Source organism: Lemur catta, chromosome 6 (assembly GCF_020740605.2).
Source record: "Lemur catta isolate mLemCat1 chromosome 6, mLemCat1.pri, whole genome shotgun sequence".
NCBI classification, from domain to species: Eukaryota; Metazoa; Chordata; class Mammalia; order Primates; family Lemuridae; genus Lemur; species Lemur catta.
This window is the reverse complement of record NC_059133.1, coordinates 89,952,721-89,970,773: the sequence shown is the minus strand read 5'-3', so window position 1 is coordinate 89,970,773 and position 18,053 is coordinate 89,952,721. Positions and strand designations below refer to the sequence as shown.

The following is an 18,053-nucleotide window of genomic DNA, read 5'->3' as shown; positions in this document are numbered from 1 at the left end:
GAATAATGCAGTCCCAAACATAATTGCAGCAGAGATATTTCCAAATAACTGCTATTGAGATGTCAGGTAGATAGCATAAATTTCATCTATTTAAAGTGTGTAAATCAGTTAATTTTAGTATATTTACAGAGTTACAAACAAAGTTCTTCTAAAATTTGGGAAATTTTTATCACCCGAAAAAGAAAAACCATAGCAATTAGTGGTCACTTCCTAGTCCAACGTCCCCTTAGCCTTTGACAACAACTATTCCCCCTTCAGTCTCTTAACGGTTCACCCATTCTTCATATTCATATAGACAGATTTGCATAACATGCAATTTTTAGAACACATGAATGCCACAAGTAGAATATTGAGCAAAAAAAAAAAAGACACAAAAGCAACAATATCCTGTTCTTTCTGTTGTGTGTATTATACTACAAATATTTTTTAATATCTTTTCATTATTAAACAAATTACAATTCATTGACTTATGCAATCATAATATTTCCATTTCCCAAAATATAATATTACCTGGCCGACTCCAAACTCAGGTGCTTTACTTCTAAAGCTGGTGCTTACAAATATATGTTTTATTAGATCCACATCCACTTGATTGAAGTCTGACTGAGTCTAGCATAGCACAGTGACGTATACCATATATTGTTTCCTTTATTCTGTAATGGGGAAAAATTCATACTTCTTTTATATTTTATGGGGACAATTCATGAAACAACAGGATTTTTCGTGTTCTTTAAGGAAAGGATTTTACCATTTAATCACATTTTCATGTAATATTAGTAGGAGCTGGTTATTATGAAAACTGAACACAGTAGTCCCCCGTATTTATAGGAGATTTGTTTCAAGATCACCAGTGGATGTCTGAAATCACCTATTTGACTGAACCTTATTATATATTACGTTTATTCTATATATACACATCTGTGGTAACGTTTAATTTATAAATTAGGCACAAGAAGGGATTAACAACAATAACTCATAATACAAAGGAGTAAGTATAACAATATGCCAGTATCACTACTCTTGAGCTTTTGGGTCATTATTAAGTAATATAAGAGGTACTTGAACACAAACACTGTGATGCTGTGAAACTTATCTGATCATCAGAGGGCTCCTAAGTGACTAAAGGCTGGGTCACCTCTACAGTGCGGACCTGCTGGTCAAAAAAATGATTCACATCTTAGGCAAGACAGAGTGGGACAGTGTGAAATCTCATTATGCTACTCAGAACACTAAACAATTTAAAGCTCATGAAGTGTTGTTTTCTGGATATTTAATTCAAACTTTTCTGAACACAGTTGAGTGCCATACCCTCAGACTACAGAAAGTAAAACCACCAGTAAGGGGGGACCACTGTGGTCCATTCTTTAACATTTATATCAGCATTTCACTAACTTTCAACAAACTTTCCATGTCTTTAATTCAACTTAAACTTCCTCGTATTATTCTCCTGAATTTCTCCTTTTTCTATTTTTTTCTACTATATCCCACCACTCAAAAAACTTACTTAAGTTTGAAAGTTGAGCCATTTATAGACACCCATGGATGATTTTTGCCGTTACGAAAGACTCCAATCCATGCTTGCTTTGAAAGGGAGCCCAGAAGTTTCTACAGGAATATAAATATTGTATATTTAAATAATTATGAAATATTTAACAATTTTTTGAAGTGCCAGTGGTGTGTTTTTTCATTGGATCTATAACTGTCAAAATAAAACTACTGTTTTAAGCAATATTAAAGTTGAAAACCCCTTTACATAGTGCTAAGAATTTTCACAAATGTGGTAATTTTCACTTAAAATGAACTCTTAAATATCTTTTTTTTTTTTTTTTTTTGAGACAGAGTCTCACTCTGTTGCCCAGACTAGAATGCCGTGGCATCAGCCTAGCTCACAGCAACCTCAAACTCCTGGGCTCAAGTGATCCTCCTGCCTCAGCCTCCTAAGTAGCTGGGACTACAGACATGCGCCACCATGTCCGGCTAATTTTTTCTATATGTTTTTAGTTGTCCACCTAATTGCTTTCTGTTTTTTTAGTAGAGACAGGGTCTCGCTTTTTTGCTCAGCCTGGTCTCGAACTGCCTGCCTCGGCCTCCCAGAGTGCTAGGATTACAGCCATGAGCCACCGTGCCCAGCCTGAACTCTTACATATTTATACTTAGTAATGTCATTCTTCTTACCTTAATGAAGAAAATTATGACCTGTGTAATTTAAGAGTAGCTAATATTGGCAAAACTAATATCAATGAATTTAAATAAAATTCAAGTCACTACCCATGCATTTTTCCTGCTGATAATATTAAATCAATGTAATATTAAATCAATATGTATTTCTATATTTCTGAGATTTGGGGTTTATAGGGAAATTAAAAGGGCTTCCCTGCAGGAAATAAATGATATGTAAGCCAAAATATGCTTTTCTGGGCACCACACCATTCTTTAACTAGCTAAGCCCCCTGTTTTGTCTGTTTTGGTACTGGTTGAAAACCAATGGTCCAAAACAGGTGCTTCCCCTTACTATATACAACCATAAATACTGGAATTTATGAAAAACACAAGCAAGTGGACTCTGAAAGTTGGAAAGAGAAAGGTAAAGTGGTTTGGGAGCCCAGGATCAGGGATCAAAGCAGTGGCTGGGAATCTTAAGTCCCCACCCAACAGAAGAAAGTGACCTAGGCCTGCTGTTCCCAGGACCCAACCTGGCAATGAGAGGTGCCTCAGGTCAGCTCATTCCCCCTCTGTACTGAGAGGGAGTCCTGCCAGCAACACCAGCCAGGCTGGCACCACAGCCAAGGGGGATCTATCAGGGGACCTGCTAACAGTAAGTAGCCAGAGGAAGTGCTTCTGTCCCCCACCAAGACACACCAGGGTAGGTGTGTGTGAGAGGGACCAGCAAAGGACTCCCATGACTACAAGTGCTCCAACCAGGAAGCCTCTGTGTCCCTCAGAGCATGAAACTCAGTTTGCTTCATTCATACAAATGAACAAAGAGTGACATCAGAGTGCATACTATATGATTCAATTTTTAAAAATTGAAAAACACATAAAGTTTATTTGTAATATTAACAGTCAGGGCAGTGGTTTGAGGATGAGGAGGGGGAAGTGTTGAGGGCATCAGCGTGGACCGGGCTGCTGGGACTGGAAAGGCCTGTTTTGTGATCTGAGTTGTATTACAAGGAGTCCATTCATTTTGTGATCAGTGTGAATAGTCATGATGTGATTACATCTAGTACAATTAAATAGCAAGATTCAATTTAGAATAAAAGCATTTATAGAAGCATGGTTTTCCATAAATAGCACGAATTGGTAATAATTAAATGAGCATTAGCAGTGTATTAATTGAAGTAAACTACTGTGAATTCAAACAGCAAAATATATAGACCTGAAGATAATGAAACTCAAATTGTACAATATGATGAATTCTACAAAGTCATATTGAATGCAATAAACTTCTAATAAATGCTTGAAACATTTAATGCCTTACCATTTCTTTTTCATTATCTATGTAAAGCAGATTAGAGTTGTTAGAAGCACAGGCCGTCACACTCTCATCCCAAGTTTTCCATTCCTTACTAATGTAATAACAATTGGTGGAATATGTGAACCACTCCTCTGGGCAGTGACTGCAATTACATGCTGAGGAAAAATTATGAATTACTATCTGGACATGAATTTTTAAAGTGAAAATTAATTAACATATTTTCAAATGTATAGAAATATATGTACATATCTTTGCATCTTCAAAGGCTGGTAAATATAAAAAATCCCACTCACTCACACAACGAAAAGGGTCAGCCTCTCATCCCCTAATTATATGGCCACATAAAGCAAAACATCAAACATAAATCCACCTTACACATGTCTGAAAAATCACTTAACAAAACCACTTTTGTGGAATAGCAAAATTATTTTACTTTTATGATATGATAGCAGTAGTAATTTGAGTCAAATAGCAAAAAGAGGTATACTGATTTTACAAGATTGATTCTTCCTGAAGAAAATGGAATGCCCTCCTTAATCATTATTTATGAGTGTTTATTGCCCAACATCCTAATTTATTTACCCCAAAAATATTGATTTTAATTTTTGCATAGCCAAAGATAGATATAAAATTAAAATGATTAATATCAGTACCTTTCTGAGTTCTTGTAGTCTGGGAAGAATCATTCTGTTTCTGAGGTACTGTAGCAAGAAAAATTAAAGTAATCCTTATTAAAAATTAGTATCCAAATAAGTAACAATAATTTTAGTTTTTGTTTGAAAATCACTATATCACTTAGGATTAGAATTATCTGGGGAAAAATTGATTTTATCAAGAAAAACTTAATAAAGCAGTGAAGGTTTTGGGAATAATAACCTTCCAAAGCCTACAGAACTGAACATCACCACCTCTGTCTACTTTGTATGTTGCAATACTGTAAGTATTTGATCTTTCCACTTTCAAATATTAATTTTTATTTCTAGTTAAGCTTTTGTAGTCTCCTAAGATATGTCTTTGAGTTATGAAATTTGAATATCCATATAATTAAAAGCAAAGACTGTCTGCAATTATTGTTTCATTTATACTTTAAAAAAATCAGAATAACTATTCCTCATTTAGTGCAAAACATACTGTTAAAATCAGAATACTATTCTACAATATTAGGAAATGTTTAGAGGTACTTCCAATCATTAAGCAGAAAAGTTCCCTTTTATTCTTACAAAACATACTTACAGGGAATGACATGTTTTATTACCACCGACATTAAGACAAGACAGGTGATTCCCAGGATCCCAGCAATGAGCTTCTCTGGAGGTAACAGTAAATCTGCAGGGAAAGAAACAGAAACACTGAGAAAGGAGAGATAGAGACGAATAGAAGGAGAGATGGCTAGAATATATTCATGCAGGAGACCCCACATGCACAGGGAATCAAAGATAAACTTGGACCCCAAACCCACATCTACCATAGCAATCTTTCTCTCAAAATATACCATTGCAGTTTTCAATCAATATAGTGCTCTGTGAGCTGTGGGACTAAGAGTACAAATTTCAACAATATGTCAGTAAAATTCATCTGCATATTTCATATTAAATACCATATCTCAACTTAGAACTCAGGTCTTCATGAATTAAACTATGTGAGCACACCCTGCTCTTTCCCCCACCCTTGCACCCCAACTGCATGTCCTAGAACAGTTGGATTGAGGAGCTATTAAATGCTTTACCTTTGCAGTGGTAAGATTTGTCATCCCCTTGAAGATCCTGAGCAGCATTTTGAAGGTTTAATTCAGCATAGGTTATTTCCTGTTCGGTTTCTGAAATGGAGCTTTTAGTGCCCTTAGATTTCCTTTGCTGCCTCTTTGGATTTTTGGCCAGATTCATTTCAGAGTATATTACACTTTGGTTATCCATTTCTGCAGCTGTGCTCTATGATACCTGAACTTTAGAAGTTAATAAATGGTTTTCTATAATGTCAACAGTCAAAATGGTTGGGGTGGAGAGTAGGTATTCGTTCTCATTTGTCATTGAAGAATCTGAAGTTCTCTCTTTAATTTCCTTAGAGCTTAAACAAGTGTCTTAGGGTAAAATATTTTTAAAAATTTTTCTACATTTGTCTAACTGTAATTGCTGGAATAATGAAAAGGAATAAATTAGCTAGCAATAAAGAAATCTATGAACAAAAATATTTATTCAAGTCTGAGTGCAAAGAAATTTTTTACATCAATACCTGTATTGAAGATTAAAATGTTGTATTAGAAAAATGTATGCACTGATTTATGTGAATTTCAAAAGCCAATAATGGTAAAAGACTGAGAAATCTTAAAATGGAGAGAGAATAGGAAAGTTGACATATATATTATTCTTTTGTACTAAATTGCTTTTATTTTGTACTTTACACTTATTTATTAAAATGAATTCAGGGTTATCAAGTGGTCTTCTGTTTGAATGGATGAAGGCTTCTGGAAATCATTAAAATATTTAGAATATTTTATATTTTGGAAAATGTAGGTGACACAATAAGCTTATGCATAACCTAAACAGTATTGGAGACACTACAAAAAATTTAATTCTTATTTACAGAAGTATTAGCAATTGATTCTATTGCTAAAATATAAAACCATAAATTTATAAATAAAAATGTAAACTATCTATGGAAGAACATTTTTGTATCAAACTTTCAGAAAGATACTGTGTTTGTCAACATCAATAAAGGTCACTTTATTTGTGTGGATATTTGCAATAATTCATATAATGTAATGTGATACTTTAGTCAATGGGCTCAGGAGCCAGAGAGATCTCAAATTAATTTTGGCTTTGCAATTCACAATGTGTGACCTTTGAAAAGTTACTTATTATCTATAACCTAGTCTGTTAAAGTGGGAAAAAGAACATGCAAAATATAAGGAATGTAAAATGTCTACTGCTCAAACTGGCACATAAATTTCTCTGTCAATATTAGCTATTTTAATTGTCATTTTATTCATAATTGATACGTTATTGTTCCTCATTTTTATCATTTAAATCGTGGAAAATAGATCATTAGACAAGTCTCATATTGGTGTGGTATAATATCTTTTCTGCATTATTTCATAAATTTGTAAAAAGTCTTTTGATTGTTTATAACTAAGTTCAGCATTTTATATAATTTACCTTGCCCTGATTTTAACACAAAATTTTAAAAAATGATTTATTTTACTATAAATGTATGAGGAACTATGGTTGGCTTTCATCATTAAAGAAATTTCTTTAATTTTTCATAATGGCTGAGCTAAATATAAATTATTATGTTATAATACAATTAAATGCAATGTAATGATTACAAATCCAAATTTAATTGTTCATTGTCATGATGCTTAGGGGTTTCACTTAAATTATGTTTGCTAACTTACCCAGATATATCAATATGTTTATGTGTTCTTGACTAGGTCTCCTGAGGCTGTTGCAAATTTAGGAATTTTCTAATGTATTTCATATTTTAGGTTATTACCCTGAATCTTCATATAAAGAAATCAATTTCCACTTTAATTTTATTGTAGATTAATTATACCTCAGTTGCATCACACAGAGTACTTGGAACCTTCCACTAAATGAGGTAGGCTAGTAGAAAGATAAAGAGTAGCAACACATACCTTCTGTCCCCCGAAAGTCACGTAGTGCAGAGGCCAAGTTACTCTCATAAAAAGGCATGTGGTAGCTGGGAAATAAAACATAAAATTTCAAGGCATAAATCCAGGATAAGAACAAACAATGTCTGTGATCTTCACCATAACCTGTGAAGGCTCAGAGTGAGTCAAGAGTGGAAAAAGTAGATTTCTCAGCACTGTGTCACTGAAGGTCTGAACAGGAAATTGTCACACATGGGCTACTTTGATACCAGTTTATCTCATCACACACCTCCAAAATATAGGAGACTTTGGGATCCTATTGCAAGGACAAAGTAGAATTCTAAAATGTTGTCATTTAGTTGTCCATTTTAAGTGACTGTGAGAAGCTCCTTTCCTATTTTACGAGGGGGGGAAGACTTGACTACCCATGCAGTTAACCTTTTCTCATCTCAATCACAAATTTGCCAACTTCATTTTTAAGACTGTCTTAAATGTTTAATGGAACAAAAAAGAGAGCACAGATATAAAGCCATCTACCTATAACCAACTGATCTATGACAAAGGAGCCAATAAGATATACTGGGGAAAGGAAGCACTATTCAATAAATAGTGCTGGTGTGGTACTAATATTCACTGGGTGCCGGTCAGGTGGGGGGGTGGGGTATGGGGGCTGGAGGGGATGGGGTGAGTAAACCTATACCTAATGGAGAGCGGGCACACTGTATGGGGGAAGGACATCCTTGTGGTCTTGGCTTGAGTGGGACAAATGCATTTCATGAAACCAAAATGTTTGTACACCCATAATATCCTGAATTAAAAATAAATAAATAAATAAATAAAAAATAAAGCTAACATGGGAAAAATAAATAAATAAGTAGCGCTGGGAAAACTGGATAGGCACATGCAGAAGAAGAAAATAGGACACCTATCTCTCATCAGGTACAAAAATTAACCCAAGGTGGATATAAGACTTAAATGTAAGGCACGAAACCATAAAATTTCTATAAGAAATTATTGTAAAAACTCTTCTGGACATTGGTCCAGGCAAAGAATTTATGATTAAGACCATATAGGCAATTAAAACAACAAAATAAATCAATAAATGTGACTTGATCAAGTTAAAATGCCTCTGCACAGCCAAGGAAATAATCAACAGAGTAAACAGAAAAAACAAAGTGAGAGAAAATATTCACAAACCATACATCTGATAAAGGGTCAATATGCAGAAGCTGCAAAGATCAAACAAATCAGCAAGAAAAAAGCAAACAACACCATTAAATAGAGGGCTAAGTATATGAACTCAAGTTTTGCAAAAGAATATATACAAATGGCCATCATACATGTGAAGAAGTGTTCAATATCATTAATCAGCAGGCAAATGCAAATTAAAACCACAATGACATATCACCTTACCCTTGTAGAATGGCTATTACTTAAAAGTCAAAGGACAAGGGATGCTGGCCTGGATGCAGACAGAAGGGAACATTTTATACACTGCGTGGGACTGCAAATTAGTACAACCTCTATGGAAAAAAGTATGGAGATTCTTCAAAGAAATAAATATAGACCTACCATTCAAACCAGCCATTCCACACTGGGTATCTACCCAAAGGAAAGAAGTCATTTCATAACAAAAACACCTGTACCTGAATATTTATTGCAACACAATTCACAATTACAAATATGTGGAATCAACCTAAGTGCCCATCAATTCATGAGTAGATTAACAAAATGCGGTGTATATACACGGTTTCTCAAATGTCCCCAAAGGTACAATTGTATCTTTATTTATAAAATATTTATTACAAAATTTTCTCTTTGTATGGAGACTTTTGGGACACCCTGTATATAAATATACGCACCATGGAGTACTGCTAAGCCATAAAAAAGAATGAATTTGAATTAATGTCTTTTGCAGCAATTTGGATGGAATGGAGACCATTATCCTAAGTGAAGTATCTCAGGATGGATAAACCAATACCACATATACTCTCCAAACTTTTGGAACTAATTGATGGGCACACATGAGCACAGAGAAAAGTAAAAGTCATGGAAATGAATCAGGGTGGGGCTGACAGAAGGGATAAAAACCTACCTAACTGGTAAAATTAACACTATTCATGTGATGGGTACACTAATAGCCCTGACTTAAGCATTATAAAACTCTCCAAGTAACAAAACCATTTGTTCCCCCTTAATATTTTGAAATTTAAAAAAAGAAATAAAGTTTAGATTATCTTCTTTGTATTGAATGAAAATCTTTTAATCATTTCTTATCTTGTATCAAAAAAGAGGGAATATTTGTAATCTGTAACTCCAAAGGATATTCACTTTCATGCAACCCCTTGAAGATTGAGTTCAGGAAAACCTAAATCTATAGCTTTCTAAAATTCTAGAAAATGGAATTTAAATATATATTTATATTTGTGAAATCTCAACTAGTATTTGAGCTTTCCAAGAACAGCCAATGGTAGTTACCTATATATGTGTTTGTATTCATTATATTTTAATATATTATCATACATTAAATTACTAATCTCATATGGTTATATGCTTGTGTGCATGCTGTATGTATCTCTAGCTTAAGAAATATGTTTACACATTTATTATATATAAATTCAATTATCATTTCTATTAGTCACATTATAAAATTAAAACAACAAAATCATTCATTAAATATGCCAAATAATACGACACTCACCAATATTCTTTTGTTAAATTTGTGGTGCTGATGTCTAGATCTTCTACAAACAACCACTTGGTGTTTTCAATTAAATAATGTTATACAGTCATGCCTCAATTAATGACAGGGATATGCTCTGAGAAATGCATCATTAGGGTATTTCATAATTGTGTTAACATCATAGAGTGTATTTATACGAACTATACCACCCATTTAGAAAACTATGAACATGCACAGCTTGTTACTGTAGTGAATATTATAGGAAATTTTATTCCCACATTATATATTTGTTTATCTAAGCACATATAAGCATCAAAAAGTCCAGTAAAAATACAGCATAAAAGATGAGATATGATAAACCTATATGGAGAAATCACTATGAATAAAGTTTATAGGACTGAAAATTTCCCTGCATGAGTCAGCAAACATGTTTATGAATGTGAAGGCGAAAAATATTACAGTATACAACTGTAGTCTTTTTTAACCATTGTACAGTTAGACTACACTAAATTTATTAAATATTTTTTCCTTCAATAAAAAATTGACTTTAGCTTACTGTAATTTTGTACTTTAAAAACTTGTTAATTTTTTTTAACTTTTTGATGCTTCTGTTATAAACCTTAGCTTAAAACACAAATATATTGTACGGCTGTATAAATATATTGTCTATGTATCCTCATTTTTTAGGTCTTTTCAATCATAAAAATATTATTTATTTTTTTAGTTTTTAAACTGTTTTGTTAAAAACTAAGACACAAAACATACATCTGCACAGTGTCAGGATCATCAATATCACTGTCTTCCACCTCGACATCTTGTCCTACAGGCAGGTCTTTATGGGCAGTAACAAGTTTGCAATTGTCATCTCTTATGATAATAATTTCATGATCTGAAATACCCCTGAAGGACCTGCCTGAGGTTGTTTTACAGTTAACTTTTTGTTTTACATAAGTCGAAGGAGTACACTCTCAAATGGTAGTAAAATTTATAATACCATAAATACATACACCAGTCACCAGTAGCATAGGTATTGATCATTTTGAAGTATCATGTGCTGTGTAGTTTGATATAGGTAGCAGCATAGTCGGTTTGATTACACCAACATCACCACAGACATGTGGGTAATGTATTTCACTATAATGTTATGATGAATTTTTCAATTCTATTGTAATTTTTATGTGGTTTTAAAATATTTACTTTTGAATAGGTAATATATACACAGGCTCAAAATTAAGAGTGTACAAAAAATATACACTGAAATGTTAGTCTCCCTCCAACATTACTCCCTGGCTTAGTTCTTCCCAGGGGACCTTCCTCCCTCTGAGTTTTTCGTTTTTTAATTTTTAATTTTTAGTTGTCATGGATGCATAATAGTCATATATATTGATGAGGTACATGTGATGTTTTGACACAGGCATACAATGTGTAACAATCAAAACAGGGTGATTGGGGTATCCATCACCTCAAACATTTTTCATTTCTTTGTGTTGGGAACCTTCCAATCCCACTCTTTTAGCTATTTAAAAGTACACAGTAACTCACTGTTGACTATAGTTACACTATCTTTTTCATATGCTATAGCAAGCAACAATAACAACATAATAGACAAAATATTTATTGGTTCTCAGGCGCTGTGAACAATTTAAAAAGGAGGTGTTGCAACTCCTACACTCAGGAAGCACTTACAAGTGAAATATGATGAACAAAGTTGAATGCACACAAAAACGAAATGTAACAGAAGAGTAAATAGAAATAACGGTGTGTGTGAGTGGTTGGATGTGTGCAGTAGGTGTTTTTCCCACCCTTGTAAATTTAGAGCAAACCTCAGTGCTGCCAAGGTTGTAGTGGAACCTCTGTGGCTTCTAGAGCATGTGCAGTTCACCCTATGAGGTCAGTATGGTCCAAGGTGCTATTTACTGACTACTTGGGTCAAAGAATGGCCTGATTTATGCATGAACTGCTTACCAAAAAGTTTTAAGATCAAACAACTTCTGTAAATATATTTCTTGACAACAGAAATACTACAAAGAGGATAAAATGTGGAAGTTTTCTAGGCAATGAGCTGAATAAGACACTGGTAGAGAAAATAAGAATGATCTCAAGATATTCACAAATATATTTAAAAAGAGGAAAAGAGAAGACTAAGCTCTCATACTCATCAGCTTACCAAGTATGACCATGCATATATTGTATGCAGGGGAATCTGAAAGCTTAAGAAGTATGTTGCTAGGGCTTGCATTAAAATTCAATCAGCTTTCTGTTAGCAATGATATTAACATATATGAGTTCATGGATTACCACTAATTACATTTAAACATGATAGTACTAATGTAAAATTTGTTATTATAAAATAGATTTGCTAGAAAGAAATTTAAATCTATGATTGTGAGTCAATGACTGAAAGTGACTGTACAAATCCATTACAAATATTAAATATCTTATTCCACTGAAAAAATGACGTTTTCTTAAACCATTTCTTTAATTAAACATATGTGGTCCAATTCTACACACAATGTGGCTGTTCACGTATGTATGAAACATTTGTATGTTTTCATACCAATTTTGGAAATAATATTAAAATATAAAAACTAACATTGAAAAGACTAATATGTTTTTCCCTTTTGTTTTCTCATTGAAAGTGATTTATTATAAAAGTATATTCTGTTGTTAATTGACATTTCAGTTATAGAACCAAAAGTTATGCTTTACAAACTTGAAATTTCCAAGATTTATAGGGGATAAATATATAAAATATTATTCACTAAAGATTTGTATTAAATGCTTTGTTTAGTGTTTAGCTGTATGATTTTGCTTTCCATTTCTGATAAATAGATTTGTGAAAATTTCTTTAACCTAACAGAAGTGAGGGTTTTTTGTATATCAGACACAAAATCTATTATAAAGTTACTGATAAAGAAATGGGGAAATACAAAGCTAAATTTCTGAAAGCCATGTGTTGTTAAATATGTCATTTAAAATCTAGTTATATTCTAGAAAATTTTCTGACCCATAGAAATTGGCATTTCAATTTTGAGGGCTGTAACAAGCTCAGAAGTGTGGAGATAGTCTTCAGAATTTTAAAGGAATAATATTAACAATAAATATAAGACTTTGGAAGTGAGTGATGCAATTTTACAAGGATGCAAAGATATTATTAAAAAGTAGGTATGGAATTGTAAATTCAGAATAAAATTGCAAAGTGTTCTTTAATAAATGAAGGATGAAATTTTCCATATTTTGAATTAATTTCTAAGAACCTAGTAAAGTGGGAAGTTTTAGTTTACGAAATACAGTGCAATTTGAGCTCTATCTATTGTTATTTCAATTGGATTTAGTGTCACTGGATTTTTTTTTTACTTGATGCTTACTTGATAGGAGAAAATCTTATTTATGGAAATATATTTTACTATGGGGCACAGAATGTACAGAGCTAAGTACATATTATATTAATCTCTGTTCTAGATTCCAAAGAGATTTGTGAAATGTTCTGTTTGTTTTTTCCTTGATGAGATATTTGAGAGACTTTAGCAAGGTTTAAAATGGGGTATATATGAAAATAATGCAAACATCGACACACACACACACACACACACACACATATAAAATTTAATTGGTACTGCTGTGTTTAGTAAAGATTCTAACACAGAAGGTTTATATCTGTTCTCAGGCAGACTTAGGAAACAAGCCTGTCTTCTGTATTTAAAAGCAGACCTTCTGAACAGAATAGATCCCAAACTAGAGTAAAGAAGATTTGCAAATGTTTATCTAAAAACTTCAAGAATTAAATCAGAGATTTTGTCAGAGACTCAGCCCACTCGTGTGTTTTCTGTGTGGCAGAATGGGCCCACTCTTGTCATTTGAAGCCTGTCTTTTACTGTTTTGAAACTCCAGGTTTGTGTAGGATAAATTCCTCAACTCTGACAATAGGTCACGTTCAACATGTCCATATGTTAAGTAATCTCTCCTTCCAATACCAGCTCACCTCCCAATATAATGTCAATACTGTCCCAGATTTTCCCTCTCTCCATTGACTTTTAGCCTTTTAAAGTTCAATCATTCATCACGCCCTGGCTGCACCACTCCTAAACTTATTATTATTAATATTAATCATCATAATTATTATTATGCTATGTTTTACATTCCTAAAATGACATCCCTCATTAAAACCCTTCTTACATTTCTCCTGAACTGCTGTAGGTGCCTTATAATTGTGCCTTTGTAATCTTCCTTGTTCTTCTTAAATGTCAATTCCATTTGTCCACAGCAGCCAGTTATATATTTAAAATTCAAATCATCCACTGTCAGATTCTATGGAATAATAATAGAGCTGCTTAAAGAGATGCAAGATTGTTCTTTACTTCTGCAATCTTTCCCAATTTATTTTCTCTCACTGCCCTAATGTTTTATGTTGCTATAAACACGACTTGTTTTGTCCATGATTTGCTTATGTTGCTTTCTTTGTCTGTTTTTACCCTAATTAACATCCATAACTCATTATAATTCTTTAGAAATCAAATCTAATGTTATCTCTTAAAATAAAACTATTTTTAACCTCTTTAAATAGGTAAAATCCAACTCTCCACGCCTCATTCATATGTTAATTAATTAGTTAAGCATTTATTTAGTTTGACTAGGTTCCACTATTCTATAAGCTAGAGACACAGAGTTGAGCAAGGCCTTAAGCTCCTGTCTTTATATGGCGTATGATTTACTCCTTTTAGAGGAAATATGTTACATGTATTTACAACATTTTCCCAAGTTAAGTAGATGGATAGTTATGTGAATAAGTAAAAAGATACAAGGATTGAACAACAAATAAATTAAAACATGTACTTTTTAAAATTCTTTTCTTTTTTTTTTTTTGTGGAGATGAGGTTATGCTACATCACCCAGGCTGGTTTTGAACTCCTGGTCTCAGGCAATGCTTCTGCCTTGGCCAACTAGATTACTGGGAATACAGGTGTAGGCCACCATGTCTGGCCAAAATATACTTTTTTAAAAAATAAAAGTTTATCTCTTGTGAACAGAGTGATAAGATTTCTTGTGGTTTTGTATAGTATGACTGAAGACATCTGGAGCAAGTTGACAAATAACACAGGAGGGAATATTGTGGCCCTGAAGTCCATATAGAGGAGGAAAAGGCAAAGATTAGCTAAGAAATTTTTATATAATACAATAATGACATTAGCTTGAATAAATGCTGAACATATCAGAAAACCAAATAAAGTAGTTTTTATTAATGTAAGGAGAGTTATCAACAATAAATTAGTAACCATTATTTATTATGAGTTTGTTCTGTGGAAGCAAAGAATAGATACTGCAAAAATAGACTTTACCATACATATAAATAATCAAAATGTCTGTCTACCCATCAGTTGATGTATCCTAAATTGTAAAATATACTCAAAACATTAATTATAGATGAGATTTGTGAAAACCCAGAAGTAAATATTTTTCTTCTCTATTTGGTGTAGAATTTTTCTTTATATAAAAGAAAAATTTAATATATTAAAAGGCACCAATGTAAAAATAAATATTGTTACCATATTAAAAGCATTAAAATAATAACAATGTGATTTGATATTTCTTAAAAAGCTAACATTTTTTAGAGGCTTTCTTATACAATTATCACCGAGGGTAAGTTGGTATAAAATGCTTGGAAAATAATTTGGCAAACTATAACAAAAGCCTTAAAATCTACATATTGTAGGTAGATAATTGTACTATCAGGAATTTATAGTGAACATGCAATATAATCATGGAAATGGAAGCAGGGCTGAGGATAAGAGGAAACCTATTATCTAAATCCACATTATGAAATGATATTTTTCCTTAATTAGACAGGAATCTGTCCTCCTTCAGCATCAATAAGTCCCATTATTTTTTTAAGGTAGTTAAATTAGGTTTTATGAATACAAGTAGTCAAAACTGATTTATCAAGCTTCATGTAGAACTATAGGTGAAACTAAAAAGTAAGGCCTATTTTTAAAAGAAAGAATACCAAATGCAAAAGCTTTGCACCTATCATCAAATTGAATAGAACTGTAATATTTCTTCCCACAAACAAAATATATTTCTGGAAAGTGAAGTTTTGAAATTTATGTAGAAAGCATCCACCAAAAAGGGGTATTAAACAATATGTTTATTTATTTACATTTTCTTTCAGAATATTATGGGAGTATGAATGTTTTGGTTACATAAATTGCTTTTGTACCATTTGAGTCGAAGTTATAAGTGTGCCCATGACCCAGATAGTGTGCATCGTACCCATTAGGTGTGAATTCACCCCTCTCTTCTTCCCCCTCCCACCTGCTTGATTTCTGATGAATGATATTTCTATATATGAATGAAAGTGTGGAGCAATTAGTTCCAATTTACTGGTGAGTATATGTGGTGTTTGGCTTTCCATTCTTGTGATATTTCACTTAGAAGAATGGGCTCCAGTTCCATCCAGGTTAATACAAGGGGTATTAGTACACATTTTCTTATGGCTGAGTATACTCCATGGTATACATATACTACATTTTATTAATACAGTCATGTATTGATGGGCATGTGGGTTGTTTTGACATCTTTGTAATTATGAATTGTGCTGCTATAAACATTAGAGTGTAGGTATCTTTTTTACAGAATGTCTTTCTTTCCTTTGGGTAAATAACCAGCAGTGGATTGCTGGATCAAATGGTAGTTCTACTTTTAGTTCTTTGAGGTATCTACATACTACTTTCCATAGAGGTGATACTAGTGTATAGTCCCACCAGCAGTGTATGAGTGTTCCTGTCTCTCCACATCCACCCCAGCATTCATTGTTTTGGGACTTTGTGATAAAAGCCATTCTCACTGGATTTAAGTGATATCTCACTGTGGTTTTGATTTGTGTTTACCTTATAATTAGAGATGTTGAGCATTATTTTATACATTTGTTGGGCATTAGTCTATCTTCTTTTGCAAAGTTTCTCTTCAAGTTTTTCCCTACTTTCTAATGAGGTTGTTTGATTTTTTTTCTTGCTGATTTTCTTGAGTTCTTTATAGATTCTAGTTATCATCTCTTTATTGGATGAGTAGCATGCAAATATTTTCTCCCATTCTGTAGGTTGTCTATTTGTTCTAATGATTCTTTTCTTGGCTGTGCAGAAGCTTTTAAATTTGATCAGGTCCAATTTATTAATATTTAGTTTTGTTATAGCTATGGTTGCCTTGGTGTTGTGTTCATAAATTCTTTGCCTTGGCCAACATCCATCAGAGTTTTTCAAACATTTCTTCTAGAATTTTTATGGTTTCTTGCTTTAGGTTTAAGATGTTATCCATCATGAGTTGATTTTTGTGAGTGGTGAGAGGTAGAGATCCTGCTTCAATCTTTTACATGTGGCTATCCAATTTTTCCAGCACCATTTATTGTATAGGGATTCTTTCCTCCAGTGTATGTTTATGGCTGCTTTGTCAAAAATCAAATAGCAATGAGGATGGTTTTATAACTGGGTTCTCTGTTCTGATGTATTGGTCTCTGTTCTTGTGCCAGTGCCATGTGGTTTTGGTTCCTATAGCCTTGCAATATAGCTTGAAGTGTTGTAAATTGATACCACCAAATATGTTCTTTTTGCTTAAGGTTCCTTTGGCTATACAGGGTCATCTCTGGTTCCATATGAAGCATAGAAGTATTTTTTCTAGAATTGTGAATAATGATGTTGGTATTTTAACAGGGATTGCATTTTATCTGTAGGTCACTGTGGGTAGTACAGACATTTTTACAATGTTGATTCTAGTGATTCATGAGCATAATATAGTTTTCAATCTGTTTCCATCCTGTGCCATTTCCTTCCTCAGTGATTCATAGTTCTCCCTGTGAGAGTCTTTCATCTCCTTAGTTAAATATAATCCTAGGTATTTTATCTTCTTTGTTGCTATTGTGAAAGGTATTGAGTATTTGATGTGCTTCTCAGTTTGACTGTTCATGGTATATATGAATGTTACTGATTTGTGTACATTGATTTTGTAACCTGAAACTTTGCTGAACTTATTTATCAATTCTAGTAGTCTCTTGGCAGAATCTTTGGGGTTTTCTATGTATAAAATCATAACTTCAGCAAAGAGCAATAGTCTGACCTCTTCTGTCCCCATTTGTCTGCCCTTGATTTCCTTCTCTTGCCTGATTGCTCTGGCTAGGACTTCCAACACTATGTTTAATAGAAGTGTTGATAGACGGCACCCTTGTCTGTTTCCAGTTTTAAGCAAGAATGCTTTCAATTTTTCCCTATTCAGTATGATGCTGGCTGTGTGTTTGTTGTATA

The 18,053-nt window shown here is 33.1% G+C and overlaps 1 protein-coding gene across 1 annotated transcript; it reads right to left on the bottom strand.

The window, feature by feature from the left end:
* Nucleotides 1-541: 541 nt before the first annotated feature.
* LOC123640010 (NKG2-A/NKG2-B type II integral membrane protein-like) lies at nt 542-7,128 on the bottom strand. Its single transcript, XM_045554329.1, has 7 exons — nt 7,107-7,128; nt 5,202-5,412; nt 4,709-4,801; nt 4,129-4,176; nt 3,479-3,630; nt 1,505-1,605; nt 542-653 (listed from the first exon to the last, which is right to left on the bottom strand). Exons 2-7 carry the CDS (start codon nt 5,386-5,388, stop codon nt 542-544), a joined length of 693 nt encoding a protein of 230 aa, XP_045410285.1. The 5' UTR covers nt 5,389-5,412; nt 7,107-7,128.
* Nucleotides 7,129-18,053: the final 10,925 nt, after the last annotated feature.

Excerpts from the sequence above, each read along its gene's own strand:
- LOC123640010 (XM_045554329.1), bottom strand. The coding sequence starts at position 5,388 with ATGGATAACCAAAGTGTAATATACTCTGAAATGAATCTGGCCAAAAAT. Across the intron at positions 3,631-4,128 it reads GACTACAAGAACTCAGAAAG|CATGTAATTGCAGTCACTGC; the intron begins GTACTGATATTA and ends ATTTTTCCTCAG. Across the intron at positions 1,606-3,478 it reads TAGATAATGAAAAAGAAATG|AAACTTCTGGGCTCCCTTTC; the intron begins GTAAGGCATTAA and ends ATATTCCTGTAG.